The sequence below is a fragment of the Zalophus californianus genome, chromosome 12 (genome assembly GCF_009762305.2).
Source record: "Zalophus californianus isolate mZalCal1 chromosome 12, mZalCal1.pri.v2, whole genome shotgun sequence".
Lineage (NCBI taxonomy): Eukaryota > Metazoa > Chordata > Mammalia > Carnivora > Otariidae > Zalophus > Zalophus californianus.
In genome coordinates this window covers 84,959,791-84,984,159 of record NC_045606.1, presented here as the reverse complement: position 1 = coordinate 84,984,159, position 24,369 = coordinate 84,959,791, and the positions used below count along the sequence as shown (strand labels likewise).

At 41.7% G+C, this 24,369-nt stretch overlaps 1 protein-coding gene across 1 annotated transcript in view; it reads right to left on the bottom strand.

Annotated features, from left to right (window-relative positions):
• MKLN1 (muskelin 1) overlaps positions 1-23,913 on the bottom strand; it is a 321,865-nt gene extending 297,952 nt beyond the window's left edge. Inside the window, exons 1-2 of the mRNA XM_027574044.2 lie at positions 23,767-23,913; positions 1,182-1,306 (exon numbers count right to left, since the gene is read on the bottom strand). Coding sequence (XP_027429845.1) covers positions 1,182-1,198 — 17 coding nt within the window. The 5' untranslated portion in view covers positions 1,199-1,306; positions 23,767-23,913. The remainder of the gene's footprint in view (positions 1-1,181; positions 1,307-23,766) is intronic.
• Positions 23,914-24,369: the final 456 nt, after the last annotated feature.

The following is a 24,369-nucleotide window of genomic DNA, read 5'->3' as shown; positions in this document are numbered from 1 at the left end:
TTTTGTTTATCAATGTCCTTCTTACAGGTTGAAGGGTTTATAACACAGAACAAATGTGGCCTGATCACAAGTGAGTACTAGAGAACAACTTCCCAACCTGAACACTATATTTCTATTAATATAGCAAAAGATTGATTTTTTTTTTTGAGGTACATCACACTGTGTTGACTCATCATCTACTAACAATCTACAGGAGACTCTAAATCTTCCTATGTGAGCAATTGTAAGACATCTCGCCCCCAATCTATACTTGTACAACTGAATTTTGGATCTTTGAGTACTTTACACTTGTCCCTATTAAACTTTATATTGTTAGGTGTGATTCGTTCTTACATTTTGTCAGGATTCAGTCGGGAGGCAGGAGGAGATCCTGACTGTCTCATCCAGCTCATTTGTGATTCTTTCCAGTTGGTGTGTGATCAATTTATCACACCATCAATATTATTATCTTAATCATCAATAAAAGTGTTAAGGGGGATGGGGCTACAAACCAGACCTGCATTAGATCCCTAGAGACCTAGGTGTGCATCAGCGTCTTAAGAAATTTTTTTAAAAAGACATCACTCATTCAATCAACAAATATTTATTGAGTGCCTACCACGCATCAGTTACTATTCCATGTGCTGGGCATATAATGGTGAGTAAAACAAAATCCCTACCCTCGGTAAGCCTACATTCTAGTAGAGGAGATAGATAATAAATTTTAAAATATAAATAATACTAAGGTCTTTCAACGAAAAGCTAAAGCAGGTACGGGGATAAGGAAAGTTGACAGTGGGATGGAACGGGGGGTGGTCCATAGACAACATGGCTAATGCAGAATTGTTTTTAAAGTTTAATTGCAGTGCTCATGTCCTACATTCTTAGTGAGCATCTGGTCCAAAAGGTGTCCCGAAGTGGGCAGCAAGTTGATTTTGCAAAGCCCACTTTCCTCTATGTGGAATCATCACATTAAGAAAAAATTGGTAGAACAATAGGAAGAAAGTAAATAGTCATGAAACAAAAAAAAAATATTTGAAAGAACATAATTCCTCAAGAGACTTCACAACATTTCTTCATATGCATAGGATATTCAAACACTGTGAGGCCATCAAGACTAGAACGGAAGCCAGTCACACCTCTTGACGAAAACTCCAGAGAGGAGAATCGAAGAATTGAAAAACAGAGAAGCTAACACTTACCTTATTCCAATCCCCATCTTCTCAAGTATGGAGTGGGTTATGAATCCAGTAATTTATGAAAATTCAGGAGGATGGAATGCTTGGGTGATCCCAAAACATGGCTCAGAGAATCTGGATACTGAATTCTGGAAAAGAAGCCCACCAGGGACAGATGTGAAATGCACCTCTATTAACTGCTATCTGCTCATTATTCTGATGTTGATAAATTCTTCTAAAGAGTTTTAGATAAATTTCAATTCCCTTTGATATTAGAGGGACTTGATAAGTCCCAGATAATTGCATATTCTGATTCAAAATTTATATTCTCACAGTGATACTTTTAACATTTATATTCCCTCATTCATTGAGCATTTATTTTGTACCAATTACTGTGTTGGTACTAGGAATACCAAGGTGAATAGGATAAATATGGTCCCTGTTTCCGGGGGCTTTAGAGTAGAGCTTATAGTAGAAGGCAAGCTAGAAATAAGAAAGGAAGCTCTGATACAGAAGTATATCAAGAGCTCTAGGAGGATCACCTAACCCAGACTTTGGGAGAACTGCAAGTTAGAGACTTGTACATGGGGACTTACAAGGTATGAAGGAGTTAGTTTAAAAAAGGAAATGGGGCATGGTGCCTGGGTGGCTCAGTCAGTTAAGCATCTGCCTTAGGCTTGGGTCATGACCCCAGGGTCCTGGGATCGAGCCCCATGTTGGGCTCCCTGCTCAGTGGGGAGCCCGTTTCTCCTTCTCCCTCTGCCCTCCCCCCCCACTCATGCACACTCTCTCTCTCAAATAAATAAATAAAATCTTAAAAAAAAAAAAAGAAACGGGGCAAGTCTGTTTAGGTGGAGGAGATATGGCAGATGCACATTTTGGAGGTAACAGAAATGACTGTGCATGCTGAGCATCTGAGCACTGAAAATTAGTTCAGCATAGCTGGGACAGAGCGGTCAGAGATGAGATCAGAAAGGTAAGTGGGACCAAATTATTCAGAACCTTACAAGCTCTGTCATAAAGGAGGTGGAGTCTACTAAAATGTGTAATCACTTGAATGTTAGGGTTTTGAAAGAGAAAAGTAAAGACTGCTGCTCAGATGTTTGGCTTGACCACCTGGGTGGACAGTGATGTCAGTCACCAGGACAGCAAAATAGAAACACAAACAAGAGGAGCTGTGGAGAAGGGGCAAGTTCAGACCAGATCATGTTTGGTGTGTGACACCTGGAGAACATGGGCAGGGTAGCAGCAGGTAGTCTGATCTAGAAGTCTGAGGATATAGGTGTAGGGATCATCAGCACATGACAGGCAACAATAGAATCCACAATGTTGAATGAGATACCCTGAGTGAGCATTGGGGAAGAGAAAAGGCCTAAGAGAGCCCAAGAGGAAAACCGACCTTAAAGGATGGGCAAAGTTTCCTTAAAAAAAAAAAAAAAAGAGGAAGAAGATGCAATCAGAGGGAGACAAGGGAAACAAGAATGTGAGGTATCACAGAGGACAAAGGAAAAGCACATTTCAACAAGTAGGTTCTGGTCAACAAAGGCAAATGCTGTCAAGAGATCAAGAAAAAGGCTGAGAAGCAGTCATGGGGTGAGCGCCAAGGAGACACTTGAGCAGCAGGTCAAGAGCAGCTGGTGGAGGCAGAAGCCTGGTCACATGGATCGAGGAACAAAGACAGCCAGTGAACAAGGTCTACACAACTATTTCAAAAAGTTTGACTCAAAAATGGAAGATTTAATCCCTCAATTTTCTTCCCAAAGGGAAGGAAAGAGGGCCACCACGAAGGCTTCCTCACCACCTATAGTCACCTGTAGCTCAGCTGATTACCTAGCAACACTCTTGCTTGCAGGTGTGGCCTGTGCATGGGCCTGTGGTTCCACCACCAGTGCTGGACATGGCTAACACCGTAGAGTAAACCAAACCTGCCTTCTCCACTCTGCACCCAGCTCTTCCTCTGCACCCGATGCTTCGCGAGGCCTCAAAGGCCCGCACCGTTTTCCTGGACACCAGGCCCACTGTGGTGCATGATGTAACCTGGCCTGAGCAGCCCACCATAGGTAAAAATCTGGTCAGATACAGTTGTCACATGATCATTACCATTCACTTATTGCCAGAGCTTATGTATTGGGACCAGTTAGAAGGAGAGGAGAGAAATTTGGTCACCTTGGAGTCTGGAGAAGGCAGCTGGCCCCGCAGCTGGCCAGACCACTATCCAAGCAGGGGGCCTCTCTGAGAACAAAATCCAGAAGCCAAAATACATGGGTCAGGTGGAAAACAGATGACTACCACTGTCAACAATGCTGAAGATTGGTCCTAGGGAGTGAAGGTGAGCCAATACATTATGGATGAACACTGTAGGGGGTTTGGACATGAGGGGAGGAGCAGGAGGGCCATCCAAGAACAAGGACCAAGAATTGGAAATGGGCTGAAGCTCTTATGCACACACAGAGGCCAGGCACAGTTATGCTGGACAGTAAATCCATCCCACTGGATCTGTTATCCCGAATCTTCCCAGTGTGTTCTCTCAGGCCTTTATGACTCGAACTGAAGTTCCCAACATGCACAACAATTCCCCCAATCTTATCTCCACAACCCCTCTCCTGCCATCATAACGCTGGATTGCAAGAGGAAGCCAGATAAGCTCTGGCCTGGGTGGTGTGAATGGGGAACAACCTGAAAAGGTTGTAGTGAATAGCCATCCCTGAGCCTAAGAACCAGGAGTGGAAACAGAGGCCTGACAAGGTATTCATGCAGGCCCGAAATCAATAACAAAACTAGCTCCGTGGCTTGATTAGTTGAAAAAATGTTGCCGAATTGTAATCATTCCAGGATGTCCATATTCTCAAAAACGCTCACAATGACTGAACAGAAAGCCTTCACTGTCTTCAGTTTGTGATTATAGCACGGAGAGGGATAAAAACAGTGATGAACATCACAGACAAATATACTGTTTTTGCCTTATGCACAGACTGGCTACACTGAGTTTTCAGCTAAAGATTTTTTTTTTTTCATTTCACTTCAGTCAATAATCATTTACCCACCGGATATTGCTTTAAAGCCAAGTTTTCATCTAATTCTCATTTAATGAGATTGAAAAGGAAAAACTAAATAATAATAGCTCATTTGTGTATAGTGCATGTCTTTCAGGGAAGACATCATAACCCATTTTATACTATCTAATTTACAGTAACAACACTTTTATAATATAAATACTAGTAAGGGCTATTATCATTTTACAATATGCATGAAAGAAACCAAGGCATGTTGGGATAAAATGACAGTTCAATGTAACACGTAGCTTCCATTTTAGAGGTATAACAGCTCATTTCTTTTTTCCTTCCTTCCTTCCTTCACTCCTTTCTTCCTTCCTTCCTTCTTTACAGTGAAGCCCTGCTTTAGATAAACATGTTTATTAAAGTGTACTTTGCCCTTACACTTTAAGATGAAAAATATCTTGCTTAAAAGAAATAACCAACAACAAAATGTTCATGTGTCCTACAGATGAAATCTCTCTCTCAAATCTAGATAAAGAAGAATCAATTTCACTACACAACTCTGCTTTCAATCAGCACAGTTCTCACCAACTTGTGCTAGACATATTACTAGTCGATTGTAATGTCTCTTCTTCATACACACTATGTTGAAATGATCTTGTCGTCTCAGCTGGATTTCAAAAGTACTCTTACCTGCACAAATTGTGCATGTATGTAAAGTCACTGGCACTTTTATGCTTTCATTAGCTTCCTTTTGGAGGATAACATTTTTTTCTGATCTTCTCATTTATTCATTCACTCATTCATTCACTGAGGCCCTCAAGCATTCATACATCCATTCAAAACAGTTAGTGTGTGCTCAAAATGTACAAGCACTATTCTAGATGGGAAGAATAAAATTAGGAAGAAGACCAAATCACTGACTTCAGGAAACTCACAGCCCAGTGAGGGTAAACAACCAGAGGAGTAAACAACTGTAGTTCAGTGCGGTAGGTGTGGAGAAGGAATGACACATGAAAATGGTTTGGGGAGCATAGCGAGGGGATAGGTGTGTGTCTGAGAGGATGAGGAAGGTCTCCTAGAGAAGGTGTTCCTAGACCTTAGCATGTCAGGTAAAAGGGATTGGGGTATTTCACATAGAGGGCACATCATGGGCAAAGGCACAGATAGGCAAATAAGAGCACCCTATGCATTTGGGGAACTATGGGAAACAGGCGGTTCTTCAAATATTCTATGCCAGATTCTATTTCACAGTCCAAGCCCTGGACTTCACCATAGACAATTCTGTAAAGGGAAATATATGGTCCCTAGGTTATTTGTCCTTAGTCATATAAGTAAAAACACATTCTACATGGAATCTACACCAAAGTGCCTTTTAAGACTCTGACCACTTGAGGAATGTCACAAAATCAAAGCTTGAGTCTATATTCTCCGTATTTCATTACTATCATACTCCAGGGGGTGGCAGGTAAGAACAGCCTACCTCTTCCTCAAATATAGGTGATCACTTAGGCCATCTCCATCATTATTTCAGTATAAAAATTTTATACAGAAGTATTTCCAAAAAAGGCATTTTCAATGCACTATGTTGGATGGGTCAGGTTTTTTCTGCTCACCTCTTTCTAATCACTCAGACGTTGTACAGCCCAGCCTCCAAAGGAATGAGAGCTGGCCTTACAGGCTTCTTATAGCAACTCCACACACTAGCAAGAGGTGTTTGGAAAGAGTCTCTGACTATGCTACACATAAGTGCCTGCAGGGACTGCTCTTCCCTGAAGCCTCTGAGAAGTCCTGCACGAAGGTCTTTGTGAACTGGGTCAGCAGTTGATAAAATGGGATCACTACAGAACTCACATGGAACCTTCCCTAGAATAACTCCACTGCTTGGTTAATCTTACTCTGAATTCCCTTGTCACTTAAGAAAAGCTTTGCATCATGCAATTGCATCCTTGTTTCTATTTGGAAATTTTTCAGAGACTCTGAGAGTTCAAAATAACTCATCTATTTTGGTTCCTGACCAATTATGGAATTCTCTCTAAGACATCATTTCTTCATTCATCCAATACTTTACCCATTCAACAAACATCTACTTCCTCATTTCTATCTCTTGAAGCCAGTTCAGTCAGCCCTTTGTTCCCCATTACTCCACTGAAAACACACATGAGAAGGTCACAATGACTTCTAGGTTGTCCAATCTAAGGGTCAATTGTCCATCCTCACCTTACTGTCCTCTCAGCAGCTTCTTGGCACAGATGATCACTCCTTCTTGTCGAAACATTTTCTTTACTTGACTTCCATCACATCACACTGACTTTCCTCCTACCTCATCGTGTATTCCGTCTCACTCACTTTTGCGTAGTCCTTCCTGATTTCTGAATGCTGGAAGCTCCCTTGGGCTTACTTCTCTACAATTACCCCTCCAGTCCATTCTTTCTTTTATTTATTTATTTTTAAAAGATTTTATTTTTAAGTCATCTCCACACCCAACATGGGGCTAGAACTCACAACCCCAAGATCAAGAGTCACATGCTCTACCAAGTAAGATAGCCAGGCACCCCCAGTCTGTTGCTTTAAATACCATATGTCTAGCCCTGATGTCTTACTTGGAAACTAAAAGCGATTTTTTTTTTTTCTAGAGATGCTGAAGTTTGGATTGGGCACTGAGGGAGGAGATGGGTTGGCCAAGGGGAGAGGAGTGGCATTTTCCCAATGGGAATAGGAAGAAAAGGGTACAAAGTTGTGAAAAGGCAAACTGTGTTCAGAAAAAAGAGGAAAGTCTGGTGTGAGCTGAAAATGACTATGACAAGGTGGGTTGTAGCCTTATCAAGAAGAAGCTTGATTTAGGTAAGGAATTTGGACTTTATACTGAAGACAATAAGTAATTACCAGAAGCTCTTAAATAGGGGAGAGGTGTGATCATTCACATTAAAAAAATAAATAAACCTTTAGTTGGCAAGATGAAGGCTGCATTAGGATAAAGGGAGACTGGAGCCTAGAAAGCCAATTAGAAGGCCTCTGTAATAGTCTAAGGAAGGGATTAAGGTCTGAATCACCATAGCAGCAGTGGGATGAAAAGCAGTGACAAATCCAAGGGAGATTTAGAAGTAGTATTGAGGACATGGCTATTGATTAGATAGGAGTTTGGGAGCAGGGGAGAGAGGCCACGGTTGAAGTGTAATGACATTAACTAAGCTAAAGGGGGTAAGGAGAGCACACGTGGTGGGGATGATGAGTAGCATATTAAGTTTGCAGTGATACCAGTGGCGAATGAGACAGGTCTGCAGATCAGGAAAGAGGTTTGGACTGAGTGTGTAGGTTCGGAAGGCAGTGTCCAATGGTAGCTAAATCCTCAGAATGGATGGGCTATCCTGGGGAGAGAAAACACGGAGAAGCTGAAAGAGAAAGTGTGCAGGCAAGTTGTCATGGGAGGAGGAGCCGGGGAGGAGGCTGAGGAGGAACGGAAAGGTAGCGTGAGATTGGGTCAGTGGAGGTCTGTAAGTAAAGGGAGAGGAGCCCTTCCAGGAGGAAATGACCAGCAGTTCTCCCTGGGGTAGGATGAGTGACAGGATTATGTTTGGTGATTAGATCTGATGAGCACATGTTCTAGAGAGTTAGAAGTCAGGCTGGAATGGATGCAGTGAAGACTCCTCTTTGAAGTTTGGCTGGGAGGGAAGTAGGGAATGGCTGGGAAGAAGGTGGAGTGGGGCAAGGTGTAGGAATTTCTTTTTATGGGAATGGGAGTCTTTATTACAACAGGTTGCCAGCTAGCTTCTGCTCGCATGTTACTACCCTACAAGGCAAACTCGTTGAGTTTTTGAGCAGCAATCGAACATTCAGTTCAGTTCAACACATATATGCAGAGTGCCTGTTATGTCTAAAGCAGTGTGCTTGGCATTTTAGTGCCTAAAAAGATATGCAAGACATGGTCATGTTTCGATTTTTCATTAACTGGCCCAAATCTACCTCCTTCCAGTGACAGCTCCCTGTCCTCTGGAGTCACACACAATATAAGAAGAATTTTTCCATATAGCTGCCCTTCAGCTAATTGAGGGTGGTTTTCAGCTACCTCCTGGGTCTTCTTATAGAACTTTTGTGAAATAATCCAATCTTTACGTATGTATACTTGCATAGGGGTATGTATATATTTTATTACCAACTGGCTACTCTCCTCTGGACATCCATTGCTGTCTGTCCTTTTAAAATGTGGCACTCAGAATTAATCTCAATTTTCCTTATCTGGTATAAACAGTGTACAAACCAGTTGGAACAGTCTTGCCCCTTTCCAGGACGTGGTTTTTCTGTTAACGCCATCTGAGACTGTAGGAATGTTCTGACAGTCCCACTATTCACTCATGGTACTTCACAGTCAACCCAAGTCCTGAGATCTTTTGCACCTGAAATGTTAACAAAATAGGTCTCCCAATTCTTATTTATACAGTTGACTTTTTGAAACCAATTGCAGAAGTTTATTTTTTCTCACGAAATATTGTATTTGTACATTTTGTTTTTATTAGCCAATAGTAAAAAGAGCAAGGGCTTAGGAGTCAAGCAGATGTAGATTGGAATTCTGGTTTTGCTAGGTAGCTCAGTGACCTTGGTCATGTCATGATCTCTCTGTCTCAACTTATCAGTGAAACAGGGATAATCATAACTACATTGCAAAGTGGTTCTGTGGCTTCGTGGAGGGTAGAACAGTCCAATATATCATAAGGACTAAATAAATGTTGGTTTTCTTGCCTTCTTTCTCTTCCATTTTCTCAGCTTTGTATTCTTAGCAGAAGTATGCCTTTTAAGTTTTAACTCAAGATTAGTAAATCTTCATTTTAAAAGAAAAAAACATTGAACAGAATACGAGCCAAGGCCAGAAGAATACTTTAGTATAATAGTGAAGCATAAGGGCTCTGAAATCAGACTTTCTACAACTGAATTCCAGCTCCACGACTTACTTGTCATCTAATCAGAAACACACTCATGAGCCATCCTGAACCTTGGTTTACTCATCTGTAAAGTGGGGATGATAGCAGTGTTTGTGTTTCTGGGTGTTAGAGAAGATGAACTGAGATAATAGATGGAAAGTACTTTGGCATAGAACCTTGCACATATTAAGTGGTAGAGTTATTATTACCACTTAGAAACCTCCAGGCAAGTAATGTGTTAAATATTTAAAACTTTTAAATGAAATGACTATGTTATATGGTTTGTATATGTTAGGGTTTTTGATACATAATGCCAAATTGCTGTGTAGAATGCTTGAACCAGTTTCCATGCCCAATATTGTATGATGGTGCTTATTTCCCTGCATCCTTAGCTATGCAAGATATCATTTTAAAGTTCTTGATAATTTGCTAGGCGCAAAGACATCTGGTTTTACCTTGATCTGTGTATCTCTAATTACTAAGATTGGACTGCTTTCACTTTAATTGACCAACTGATTTCCTTTTTTTCTCCCACCTTCTCATGTTCTTTACCCATTCTTTTGAGATGTATTCTTCTTATAAGTTTGCAAGAGGTCCTTATATATTAAGAGCACTACTCTTTGTCATATATATATTTATATATATTTGTTATATATAATTGCAAAAGTTCTAGAATCTCTCATTTATCTGTTTATTTTGTTTGTGGTACTGTTTTTATCTACACAAATTAAAAAGATTTAAGTAGTCAAATCTATAACTGTTTTTCTTTTACAAACCATAAGCCTTTACTTCTTTGCTCATGAGGGCCTTTACCATGTAAAGGTCAAGAAATGCTTGGGGCACCTGGGTCGTTCAGTTGGTTAAGCATCTGCCTTTGACTCAGGTCATGATCCCAGGTTCTTGGGATTGAGCCCTGCATCTGGCTCCTTGCTCAGTGGAGAGACTGCTTCTCCCTCTCCCTCTGCCCTCCCCCCACCCCACACTTGCACGCTCTCTCTTGCTCTATCTCAAAAATAAATAAAATCTTAAAACAAGGCTTATACCACTTTCATCTTTTCAACATATATAACTTCCCTTGTATGGGCCATTTTTCACATTTAACTCTTTAACCCATCTGAAATGTATTCCATTCCTTCTTAGCCACGTTATTCATTCTTTTGAATCAAAAGGAATCTTTGGTTTCAAGAAATAGAAAATTGAACTCAAATTGGTTTAAACAAGAAATATTATTTATTGGCTCCCACAAGTGAAAAGTTCAAAGGCTTTGGGGTCATGTTTCCCGGGTGGCTCACACATTGTAGAGAGTACCTGGAGGTTCCCTTTTCATTTATTTGCTTGAATCATTGGTGATAGCTCCATTCTAAATAGACTCTCCCCTTGTGGTCCCAAGATGGCGGCCAAGACCTCCCCGGGTAAAAAGCTCCTCCATTTACCTCCTGAAGCAAATTATCTTTGTTCTGGCATTTCTAGCAAAAGTCCTGACATTCTCTTTCACTGGACTGACTTAGGTCACATGCCCCTACCTGAAGCAGTCAATGGGGCAAAGAAAATGAAATTCATTGATTATTCATTGATTGGCTTAGTCCGGAACACATGCCTTACCTCCTGGAGATAAAGGTGGAGTCAACTTTCCCATGGATGTCCCAAAGGAAGTAGCAGCTGGGAAAGGGGGATGCATTTGAGAAGATAAGTAAGGTGGGTGGAGGGATGGGTTAGCCTGGTGATGGGTATTAAAGAGGGCACGTTCTGCGTGGAGCACTGGGTGTTATGCACAAACAATGAATCATGGAACACATCAAAAGCTAATGATGTAATGTATGGTGATTAACATAACAATAAAAAATTTAAAAAAGAAGATAAATAAGGTAAGGACTATATTTTTGAGTATCAAGATTATTGTTTTTAATAGAAAATGAGAAATTCTCTGCCATTTAAAAACTCATGTGTTTTATCACTATTAACATGGTAGAAACTAAGAGTTAAAAATCATGAAAAGACATTGTCCCTTCCCCGGGTGCTAAACTCTTTACATTCAAGCTGCATAGGGACCACCTGGATGCATCATGGTTTCTAAAGGTCTAATCATACATGGTTGGGAAAATTTCCTTCATGGCAGAATGATCTATAGGTTCTATGAAATTCTTCTTTAATATGGTTTCCATAGACCCAGTGGAAATAGCACATCCCCAACTGTCCCCTGAATTTATTCTGGTGAAATCACTGTATTTTGGCTGCGCTGTTATCTGGTTATTTATTTGAGCCATTCCTTCTCTTTTTTTCTTTTCTTTTCTTTTAACTCAGGGTTTTACTTCTATCTTTGCAATGTCTTTTCTTAGTTTGTGAGCGCAGATCTATGTCTTAACCTAAACATCTTCTAAGTTGGACGCTGGAGCACGGGAGCTTTAAGTTGATCACAGCAGTGATTTAGAAGTGGCAAGACACAGGAGTGCCCACATACTATGAGCCGGTCATAGTTCTGCCCAGGGCAAGCCATCATCTATCAGGCCCCATGAATGGTCCTAATAAGCTAAGACACAAAGGAGATGATCTCTCTCTATGTGTAGGTACACAAGGAGGTGGTTATCACTAAACTAGGGAATGAATGGCCTCTCACCAGACACCAGATCTGCTGGTGCCTTGTTCTTGGACTTCTTAGCTTCCAGAACTGTGAGAAATAAATGTTTTTTAAGTCACCCATTCTAGGGTATTTATTATGGCAACTTGAGCTAAGACATCATCCCATTCCCCTTTTGTGATGTGCCTGTCCAGGGACTTAGCTTCTGTGGGCTAGCAGGTCTCTCTTTCTTCCTTCTTAGAGGTTTTGACCACAGTTTTCTTGTATTGTCTCAGTCCTATCTCTAATATTTTTGACTCTTCTATTCTTCATTAGTGCTTACCAGCCCTCCTCTGCTCCCCTCCATGGGGCAACACACTTCTGAATGTGGCCTCCAAAGTGCTTTCTGATATTTCCTACCTTTGGTGACCACTGGACAGCATTGTCCCTTCCAGGACACAAAGTGGACCCCTCATCTGCTGAGTGTGATTGACACCAGCAGAGCTAAGTGAATAAAATGCCATTAAAAAAATTCTATTCTAGGGACACCTGCATAGCTCAGTCAATTAAGTGTCCGACTCTTGATTTCAGCTCAGGTCATGATCTCAAGGTTGTGGGATCGAGCCCCACATCGGGAGTCTGCCTGAGATTCTCTCCCTCTCCCTGTACCCTGCCCCCTGCTCACACATGTGCTCTCTCTCTCTCTCTCCAAACTAAACAAATATTTAAAAAAAATTTTGTTCTAAGACCGATTTATTGTATGATGCACCACTATTTAATTACCTTTTTTAGAACCCTCCCCCAAGCACTATCACATTAAACATATATATTGAAGATACATCCTGATTCTGGAAATATTAAAAATGTGAGGGGAAAAAATTTGTACCTTGTAATCTAGGAAATACTGTAGTGGAATGATTGTGTTTTTTAGCTATTAGTATTAGATGGTCTGCCCCATTCAACAGCGCTACCCTGTATTCATTATTGTTCTTACTATAAACATAAGCAAAAAACAAACAAAAACCCATTAATTGTCTTCAGTACTTTTTGCAGACCCCGGTTGTCTCTGGACATTAGCCCTCTTGCATTATTTTCACAGGCCTGAGCCCTTCCTTTGAACAAGGCCCTACTTCTGCATTCTGCACGTGTCCTTTAGACTTATGAGTTTATCAGAACATTTCTTAAGCAGCCACATTGATCTTTTTTAATCCTCCCTTTTCTTCATTGAAATCACGGGTTTTATAAAAATTTAAAGATTTTATTTATTTATTTATTTAGAATGAGAGAGGGAGGGAGCAGGGGGAGGGGCAGAGGGAGAGAGAGAATCCTGAGCAGACCCCGAGCTGAGCGCAGAGCCCAACACAGGCCTCGATCTCACAACCCATGAGACCATGACTGGAGCTATAAATGAGTCAGACACTCAACTGACTGAGCCACGAGGTGCCCTGGTTTTATACAAATTTAAATTTCAAGTCATTGTACTCCTCTTTTGCATTCTTTCCTAGTTCCTGGCCAGTAAGAGCCTCACGTCCATCTTTTCCCTTAACTTGCTCAAGTCTTCTTTGTGTCAGGTTAGCAAGTGCAGAATTGCCTTCTCTGGCTATTACACGTTCAAGGATGCCATGGTCACTTACTTTAAGTTGCATGTCACTTTCACTTCACCAACCCATTCTTCTTGGCTGGTGAGAACTATGCATAGAATAGTACCTCTTCAATAAGCAGTTAGTTTAGATTTAAGTCATTCCAACTTTATTTGATGCTCTTTTCAGCAGAATGAGCTTGTCAGTGGACGCTGAAGTTCTTCATTACCCCTGTATTATGCCCCCATGCCAATAATTGTGTCATTTGTATTGGGAAAGCCTTATTAATGTTGCCATAACAGGATCACAAGGCCTGACAACACACGGCCAGTGGAGAGAGAGCATGAGCCAAGACTGGGGTGAGGAGTACTCCCCGGGGCATGGGCTGTGAATACAGAAGCTGGCTTGGATTAGGGCAGCTCTTCAAGGCTGGTGTCTCTTACCAAGGTAAAGTTCAAGAAGCTATTAATACTAGGCAGTCCAGCATGAAGGGTGAGGCCAATGTGTACCATAGTTTAAGGAGATTGCCAGCAGGGGTATGGGCAGCAGAATACAGCCCTCTAGAGAAGAGGACTGGTCAGAGACACGCTAAACAAATGTCAGAGTCATGGTAGAGAAGACCAGGGTTCAGGAGGGGGTCCCAAATCCACAGGAAGACTGGGATGTGATGCAGAATGACCAGAAACTGAAGGTGTGGAGATCAAGGTGGAAGCCCAGCATTGGACAAACATAGGAGCGGAGGGCAGAATGGGAGGGACCTACAGGTGTCTGAGGCTCACAGTGGACCAGACTGGAAGGAAGCAAGATGCTGGGGCTGATACTGATGATACAGCTTGTCCCCAGCTGGAATGGTGGTTAAGTATCGGGGAGGTCAGGGAGCTAGGCCTATAGGTGGAGCTCTGTGGACAATCCAGCAGCTGGTCACTAGGGAAGGCAAAGACAACTGACCAGCTGCTTTACTGTTCGCTCCAGTGACAATGTCACTTCTGCTTTTATTTTCACCCAAATCTTCTCTACCAGGCATTAACCCTCAGGTCTGTGGGTTTCTATTTGTGTTCACAAGTTCTTAACTCACAAGGCCCCTCTGCTTTGCCTTTGATTGTTTGCTTCTTTTGAACAAATTATATAGCTTCCTATTGGCATAATACAACTATAGCTACCATTTACTGATGATTTACCATGTACCAGATACCACACTAGCTGATTTACCTTACACTATCTTATTTAATTCCCACAATGTCCTTGAGGGATAGGTATTATTGTCCCCATTTTTTTTTTAAAGATTTTATTTATTTATTTGACAGAGAGAGGGAGAGAGACAGAGAGAGGGAACACAAGCAGGGGAGTGGGAGAGGGAGAAGCAGGCTTCCCGCTGAGCAGGGAGCCCGATGCGGGGCTCCATCCCAGGACCCTGGGATCATGACCTGAGCCAAAGGCAGACGCTTAACAACTGAGCCACCCAGGCGCCCCTTATTGTCCCCATTTTAAAAAGAGGAAACTGAGGTTTATATGGTTTATATAATCAGCCCAAGGTCACACATCTGGGACACAAAAAAGCTTGGATTTAAGCTTAGTTTTGTCTAACGACCTGTCTATGTGTTGCTAAAGTGACTATATTGACTTCATTTATACTGTGATACATCCAAACAATCCTTATTGACACCTATCAGCCACTTTAGATTTTTCATCTACCTAAGTATCTACCTACTTATCCATCTATCTTCTATCTTCTACTTTTATCTCAAATTCTGTAACACTCAGTACTGCACTATGTAAGAAGCAGATCATTAATAAGTATTTACTGAGTGAATTAATGCAGTTTAAAAATGTGATTAGAATTACTACGTTCTCCTTGGTCTAGATATTTATAGTTAAGTAGTAAGAATTCTTCAGTTTGCCTTATAAAAATACTACATGCATGCACATTCGTTCATGACAAGGAAGAAAAGGGGCAAAGTCTGAAATCAATACTGAACTAAGAAGACATATATTATTCCCAGATAAGTCAGATGTAGGCAAATGTGTTTATATGTTCAAATACATTTGAGGAATTAAAATAAAGGGGTATACATAAAACAGATTATTTTCTTCAGAAGTCTGAATCTGAAAATCTTTCTCATGACATGATCTTCATACTTGTCTAAATCAGAGGTTGCCAAACTACTGTCCATAAGCCAAATCCAGCACACCCGTTGTTTTTGTATGGCCTGTTAGCTAAGAATGGTCTTCACATTTTTAAATAGCTGAGTAAGATTTAATAAAAAAATGGTATTTTGTAACGTGAAAATTATATGAAATTCAAACCTCAGGATCCATAAATAAAGTTTAATTGACACCCAGCCATGCTCATTCATTTATGTATTATCTACGGTGGCTTTCACACTACAATGGCAGGGTTGAGTAGTTAGGACAGAGTATGGCCCACAAAGCCTAAAATATTTCCCATCTGGCTCTTTACAGAAAAAGTTTGTCAACCCCTGGTCTAACTAAATAATACAGGATGTCATAACATTTTAAATGTTGTTTAAACTACCTCTGTTACTTTAGTTTCTAATTCAAGCACACTGGACAGAAAGGTCATGACATCTCTTTGCTAGGTAGAAGGTTTCCAAGTTCTCAGGACAAAGTCAAAACCTTTTCTCCTTCGATATTCTCTACATTCTTTCCTGAGAGCAGTAGCACCTTTCTGCGGAAACAATGACAGACTGAGAAGCTGGTGGTTTCTCTAAGAGGTGATACAGCTCTTCCTGCTAAAAGTCATCTTTCTCTTTGATGGGAAACTGGGGCTGGGCATCCTTGTGAGAGGTTACAGTGTATTACAGAACTGTAGTGGCACCGAAATGGAATGATTCTCCAGACTCCATCAACTGATGCAAGGTGGTATGATGGAGTGAGATAGACGAGGAAAAGCAAATTGCTCTTTTTGTCATCACCCAGGACCTAAATAAAGACAAAAATGACTCAGAATGACCAGACACAGGTGAATATTACTTATCAAAATGTTTTGGGGAGGCACTTAACGTCACAGTGGCATGGCACTGTGAGAGCTCAATCAATGTGACGGGTCAAGAGCAAAACCAAGGGAGAAGAACTTCCTTATTTTTCCTGAGATCAAGTTTGGTTTGCAGTAAAGCTCAAGGGAATATGTCTTATGTACTTATTTTTTGAGACCCAAAAATACATTCTACTATCTTTCTGTATCTCTGCCTCTCTCTCTCTCTCTCTGTTTCTTTTTGTCTCTCTTTCCAATTTAATAAAAGCTTATTGATCATTTATTATGGGGTGAGGCACAGGACAAGTATTTATGAGAGAGGCAAGTTACAGTGATCTTCCTGGACCTTTTGGCAGCATTTAATACGAATTGATCTTCCCTAACATATTCTTCTCTTGGTTTCTTTGGTCCTATAGTCTCCTGGTTTTATTTTTCTGGTTTCTGATTCTCAGTCTCTACTGTCAGCTCTTTCTTTCTATCCAATCTCTAAATGATCAGAATATAGTCCTGGGTCTGCCTTTTTTTTTTTTTTTAATCTATTGTCCTTAGGCAATCTCCTCCCAAATTTATAAATCCGGTCCAGTCCCAGCAGCTCTTCTGAGCTTTAGACCCATGTCAGAAGTCTGCAATAGACATCTCTACTCACAGAGAAGTTTATCTTCCCCTACAATTCTGTTACCTTCCCAAGATTCTCCATCTCGGAAACTGACACCTCTTCTCGTGCATCAGATCTTGCAAAGACTCTTGAGTCAATCATGACACTACCTCCTTCTCCACAACCCACCATTTCCATTCAATCATCAAGTTCTTTAAAATAACTCTTGACTCTGGTCATTTTTCTTCCTGTGCATGCTACCACTATAGTCCGGGAAACCATCATCTCTCACATGAATCTGAAATAATATATTCCCAACTGGTCTTTCTACATCAGCTCTTGGCCTTGGTCTATTTTATCTTCTCACAGATAATGTCTTTCAGGCAAAAAAAAAAAAAAAAAAAAAAGTAAAGTCTTAAAAACCTCACAATACTAACAAAACAGATGTTCTTCAATTTGATTTTTTTTAATTTAATAATGTATCATGAAGATCTTTTCGCACGTCTACCTAGAACTGCCTCACAATTTTTAACAGTTGCCTACTACTCACTCGTATAATGTACCATGATTTATTTAACTACTTTTAAAAAAAGATTTTTATTTATTTATTTATTTGACAGAGAGAGAGAGACAGCAAAAGAGGGAACAAAGCAGAGGGAGTGGGAGAGGGAGAAGCAGGCTTCCCCCTGAGCAGGGAACCCGATGCGGGGCTTGATCCCAGGACTCTGGGATCATGACCTGAGCTGAAGGCAAACGCTTAACGACTGAGCCACCCAGGTGCCCCTCTTTAACCACTTCTTGATCGATGAACATTTTAGCTGTTTTCAGTCTTTAACTACTATAATTAATGCTTCAGTGAAGCTCCTACAAGAGTTATCCTCCAAGATACATGTGAGTAAATCTACCGGACAAATACAGAAGAGAGGAATTGTTAGGTCAAAGGCTTTGTACATTCAAAAATTAGAGAAATACTGCCTGGTGGCTCTCCACAGAGGTTGTACCAACTTTTACTCCTACTGACAAGGTAAAAAAGTGCCTGCTTCCCAGATTGGCCAAGTATACTATTAAACTTTATTTGTGTCAACCTGGTAAAAAATACACCTCATTGCAGTTATAATTTGTATACCTCTTGCTAAGGGAAAGGGAGAGCATTTTTACAGATTTTAAAGAGTCCTTGACTGGACTCTATTTGTTATCCTTTTACTCAATTTTCCAAGGTTTTTGGTATTTTTCTTATTGATTTATAGGAGTGCTTTGATTTCTTCTTAAATAATCTAATTTCCACATTCTTTCAGGTATCCTAGTATTTTTTAAAAGCCACACTTCAGCCAATTTTTTTTTTTTGAGGGAGGGGGGTGGACAGAGAGAGGAGAGAGAGAATCTTAAGCAGGCTCCACGCCCAGCACAGAGCCCGACACGGGGTTTGATCTCAAAACCCCGAGATCATGACCCGAGCAGAAATCAAGAATCAGACGCTTAACCAACTGAGCCACCCAGATATGGCCCCCAGCCAATATTTTTTCTAATAATAATTTTTCTAATAATTTTTCTAATAATAAATAAGCACCGAATGTTAACTCCATTAGAGAAGCCCACATGAAGAGCTCACATGGAGAAGTTATGAATTGATTTGCAGAAGTCCTGACTTCCTGAAAATAGCTTGACAAGACTGTCTCATATGTATACCTGTATTATTTCATTTAATTTTACTAACAGCCCTTGGAGGCATGTGTTATAAACCACAAAGTGAAGCTCAGAGAATGTGAGTATCCAGGGTCACACAGTTAGTAAGTCATCCACTTCTGGAATCTTAAAAGCATAGTAATCCATCATCACTGGTGGATCATTCCTCAGCCACATGAGGCTCTGATCCTTGATGTCTTTAATTTCTAATAATTATTGATCCTCTCTTTTTCCTTCTATAAACATCCAATGAAGATTTTTAAGTGTCTATGATATGCCAGGAATCCTCATGGGCTTTACATTTCAAAGGAGTTGTCAGCCATAAGCAAAATAAACCCCAAGTAGTAATAAAGTTTTGCTTTATTTTGCTTTATTTACCTACTATCAGGGTAGTCAGGAAGGGCCTCATTGAGGAGGTGACATTTAAACAGATGGGAATGACCAAAAGAGCGTTCCACGAAAAGGAAGTATGTGAGCTGAGAACTTTAAAATAAGAGCAAACCCTTTGTGCTTGAGGAGTAGAAAAAAAGGCCATTGTGATTGAAGTCAGAGGAGAGCGGTGGGAGATGAGATTGAAGAGGTGGTCTGGGATGGCCCGTAAGGCTTCACAGGCCAGCAAAGGAGTCTGGACTCTATTCCAAGTACAATCAGAAGACATGGAAGGATTCTAAGAAGAGAAGCGATATGATGTGATTTATGTCACTTTAGCTGTGAGTAGAAGCAGGAAAACCAATGAGAACGTTATTATAGGAGACCAGAAGATGATATTTGTATTAGGTGGTGGCAGTGGAGATGGAAAGAGATAGATTTTGGAAATATTCTGGAGGTAAAGTTGACCCAAATTCTTCATGAATTGGACATGAGAACTGAGGAAAAGAGAAGAACCACGAGTATCTACATGCTTTTTGGCTTGAGGAACTCGTGTGCAGTCATGACATTTGCTTGAAGGAGAAGGCTGCAAGAATGAAGAATTGCATATTATTGCATTATTTCCTTATGCAGCCTTCACCTCACAGACCATGATTTTACTCTTTTCCCAATACCTTTATTTTCCTTCCCTGACTTGCCCTGTCATCCTTCTTACCCAAAACAACTACTTCTACTTCCTCTACTCCCTTCCACTCCTTAATCCAATGTCATCTGCTCCTTTCCCCCTTATCCCAATAAACTCCTTCTTGTCAAACACAATGACCTCCTTGTCCTGACATCCAAGTTCTCATTTTTCTTGACCTTTCTCTAGCATTTAATACTGTTGACATTTCCTCCCTTGGCTTCTCTGAAATGCCTTGTTTCTGGTCCTCCTAATCTCTATGGATAGTCTTCCCCTGTAGCGTTGTGTCCTCACTTTTTTTTTTTTGCCTCACCTTTTAAATGCTGGCATTTGAATAGGTTCCAGAGTAGGTCCTCTTCTCCTTTTACTGTCTACCTTTTCTCTTGGGGATTCCATCTACTTCCATGAGCTATCACTTACGCTGATGTCCTCAGCGTAGATCTCTCTCGAGTTCTAGCCTGTCCCGTTCGAGTACATAGAGACAGCTTCACTTTGGTGTCCTCATGGACATTTCAAACTCAACACTTTTAAAATCAAACTACTTACCTTCCCTCCTCAACCTATTGTTCTTCTTGAAGTCCTCATCTTAGCAAATGGTACCATGATCCTCCTATTGACCTGGGTCATAAGTCTCCTATTCCTTAATCTTGCAGATATAATCAATAATAAAATTCAGTTGAGTCTGTCTTTAATATTTCCTGAATCCTTCCCTTTTCTCCATTTCCATTCTTGCTGTCTATATTTAGATGTCCATCAGTTTTTTTCCTATAGTACTAAAACAACCTTCTAACTAGTCTCCCTGCTCATAGTGTTAATCACCCTAATAAGTTCTCCAAACTGGAGTGAACTTCTTTCTAAAATGGACTTTTGATCACCTCACTATGCTCCTTAAAATGCATCGATGGCCTTAGGATAAGTTGAAACCTCTTAGGAAGGCATGCAAGACCTTTCCCAGTATAAGACCTTGTTGATCTTTCTTGGTATGTCCTTTGGAACTTTTGCCACATAATCATACAACACATTAACTGAGAATCTACCACTTGCCGGGCACTGTCAATCACCTTCAACTCTCTGGACACTTTTACCAGGACATTACACATACTACTTTCTTTGCCTGGAACACATTTCTCTTTAACTTGCCCACTTGTCTGGATTACTTCTACTTATCCTTCCAGACTCATTTCCAAACTCATCTTCTCGGGTGAGGGACCCTAACTAAACTCAGTCAGGGTTAGGTACCCCTGTAATAAGCTCCCTGTTGATAGAATCTCACTGTTGTGTGATCAACCGTGTCCTCATCTGTGCCCCCGTTATCCTATAAGGTCCTTTAGAGCAGGCTGTCCTATTCATTTTTGTATTCCCAGTGCCCAGCACAGAGCCTGGCACATAGCGGCACTCAGTAATGAATGAATAAAGTGGCAGAGTTGGGTTTCACAGTCAGCTCCTTTCTCTGTGGCACAAATCTCACATTTCCTCATGATACTTCTTAACATCTTCAACCTGTAACATTTGGAAATCTGTGCTACATGTATTTTTGCCTATCACTAATTAAAATATAGACAAATAGATTATGGAGCGCCTGGGTGGCTCAGTCGTTAAGCGTCTGCCTTCGGCTCGGGTCATGATCCCGGGGTCCTGGGATCGAGCCCCGCATCGGGCTCCCTGCTCGGCGGGAAGCCTGCTTCTCCCTCTCCCACTCCTCCTGCCTGTGTCTCTCTCTGTCAAATAAATAAATAAAACTCTTTTTTAAAAAAAGATTATTAGCTTCATGAGGATTCAATTGATTATTTACTTCTTGTAGACCTCTTCCTCATCACTCCATGGTTTTGCTCATCAAAGTATTTGGGTTAACTAAATGTAAAGTGACTGAAAGATCGTTCCATACACTTTTTATATTCTTTCTAACTCTTATCCTGTTGCTTCTACAACACCATCAGGGAAGCAGAGAGTAAGTACGTTGGGAATAAGGTTGATTTTATTTTGATTGTCTGGCAACTGGCACTAAAAAAACGGTGTATCAACAGCAAATCACTTCCCATTATCAGTTCCCCCAAGGTCTCTATGGATAGGCATTCAAGTTTCGGTGCTAAAATTTAACATTGCAAAATCTAGCTAAAATTGGAATTTTTATGTAGTGACTTCAATGTGATCACAGAACTTTATAAATGGAAGGAACCTTAGAGATCTCTAGTCCAGCACTTTCATTAAGCTTCTCTGAGGAAACTGGTGAGGAGACCTATAATGGCTTGCCCAAGGTCATTGAGTCTAGAGGACAAGTAGGAGCAAATTTCCTGTCTTTCAGTCCACTGATCTTTCCTCCACGCACCCTTTTATTTTCTATCTAAACAAATTATCTACATCAGAACCCACCTAACATTTTACATAGTGCTTATTTTTATGATGTTACCTTTGTGGTATTCTTGTCATAAAAAGAAAGGACCTTAAAAAAGAAAACAAGGCTGTCTCGTCCAGGCAGAATTGGTAAAAGAGACAATTAGTATGTAAAGTAATGGGTTCCTGTTTGTGAGTAGCCCTGTAATCACGCTCTGTTCTCTGAGCACCCCAATGTTAACCCAACCTTATTTCTGCTCCCGGGGCCTGGATTCCATTCAGTTCCGTGCCTTATTTAGTCTAAATGATTTCCCCAGCTTCAATGTGTATTTTTTGGGCTTCATTTTAGAAATATCATACTTAAATCTACTCTCTACTTGAGTTTGTTTTAGTTCTAACGGTGAGGAATGAGGATTCTGGGTAAAAGAAATAAAGATGATGGATTTTTCTAAGCTTTACATTTCAAGAATGGCTTTCTCAAATGGCAACTGGCAGTCTAATTTATTCCTCAAATGATGACGTTTTCCATGGGAATCAGACTTTAATTGGGATAATTTGTTTTCACGGAAACCACAGATTTCTTTCCAAGAGGATCAGTTTGATAATGTTTTACCAGCTAGTGCATGGAGACCAAATATAAAACAGTTCCGAGAAACAGGAAGTGAACCTGACTGGTCTAGTCTGTGTGTCCCTGGCAGTGACGCAAATACAGAAATCAAATTAGGAAAACAAGATACGTGGGTGTGAGGCAATCGATAACAATCCAGGATGCTACAAAGCAAGGAAGAACACCTTTAACCAAATGCCACTCAGTTTAATAACACCCCGAGAAGTTTGATTTCCACTGAACATGCTAGTGGTTAGGGAGCAGGATGAGCTTGAGTTCCCTAGCAACAGCATGTGCTTTTGAGACCGTCATTAGCCTTTCAGTTAATCCCGCCAACCCCTTACTTCTAAATGTATGACTGACATTAAAAAAAAAGAAAGAAAGAAAGAAAGAAAGAAATGATATTTCAGAAAGTGCTTTGAAATTTCCAGGAGCAAAATGGGAAGGAATTAAAAAAAAAAAAAAGTTGTCCTGAGAATTGTTCTCGGGTAAAAGAAGTCATGTTAGTATGTGTCCAACCTGTCCCCACATTCACTGCTCTCGGTTCTCTGTTTCTGAATCTCCTGTGGGTAAAGGGCAATGGAGGGGAAATGACTGAGAGTTTAAGGCAGTCCCCTCCTGCAACATCCATCACAGTCTGAAAGTGCGGTGAATAGTGGGGTGGGCAGTTTGTGTGGGGCAGAGATTGGGGGGTGGGTAAGATGGGAGGGACTTTAACACACAGGTTTCTTTCCCCTTTATGCAGAATAAATTATCCTGGTTGAAGGAGCTTGAGGAAGGAGGGTGGTGAGGGGGAATGAAGCTATTTTTCCTATTGATTGTTTAATTGCACCAGAGGATGTTCGTCCGAGGCCACTGGCCAAGAGCATTATTTTGGTGGCTAAAGTGAGGTTGGGCAGGTTTCCATCCCCTTCCTTAGTTTTAAACAAGACAACCCGTAAAGCGCAGCCGGGCTATAGGAATATGGTGTATGCTGACTTTTGCTACTCATCTGTACCCTAAAGCGCCAAGCCTGATGGGACGATGGTTTTCTCAAACCCTGAATCATTGCTCTAGCTCTGTCCTGGGTTCGGGATGCACAACTCTTCTTTGTAGCCTGGGTCAACGGCGGGGCGTTATTAGAATGGTAATTATTGCTGCGTTTGGCTGGTCATCCCTATTATGGCCTGGGTCCCTTTCAACTAGACGCTGGGCTCCTTCAGTTTGGCCGGGTGACTCCTGGTTCTCCCCGCCACCCCACCTAACCACCCCCCGCCCCCTGCGCGCTCCCTTCCCAAGGCGACCACCTGCGCCGCCCCACTTACCATCTGCCCCGCGGGGAGGGCCCCTCGCGGTAGCGGTGCCCTCCCTGCTCCCGGGCGGCTCTGGGGGAGCTCGGTGTTTGCCTCCAGCCCTTCGCTACCGGAGAGATCAGGTTCCTCCCCTCCTCCCCCTCCAGCTCCGGCCGCCGCCGCCGCCGCCGCCTCCTTCTTGCATGACACAGCAGAACCGCAGCTGCTGCAGCGAGTCCCAACCATCCGCCCAGGAAGCGCCGCAACCGGGACTCGGGAGGGGCGGAGGGGGGCGAGGCAGGGGCCACCGCCGAGGGGGGGGGTTCTTGCCCCAACTCTGCACCGCACACTTGTTTCCCAGCGCAGGGGCTCGGGAACAAAATCGGGCTAAAGCCGACCAGGCCGAGCCGTTGAGGAATGCTGGGGTTTGGCGTCAGAAGGGATGGGACCCGACAGAAGGGTGCGAAGGAGACCCCAGGAGGGGTAGGACATTGCAGGTAAAGAAGGGAAAGAAGAGGCCGAGAAGTCAAGGGCCAGGCTGTGAAGGAGAATAAAGGAGGTCAAAGAGAGGTAAGGAGGGAGAGTTGCTGAGAAGGGAGACGGAGCTGGGAAGGGGGGTGGGGGGAAGCTGCCAGG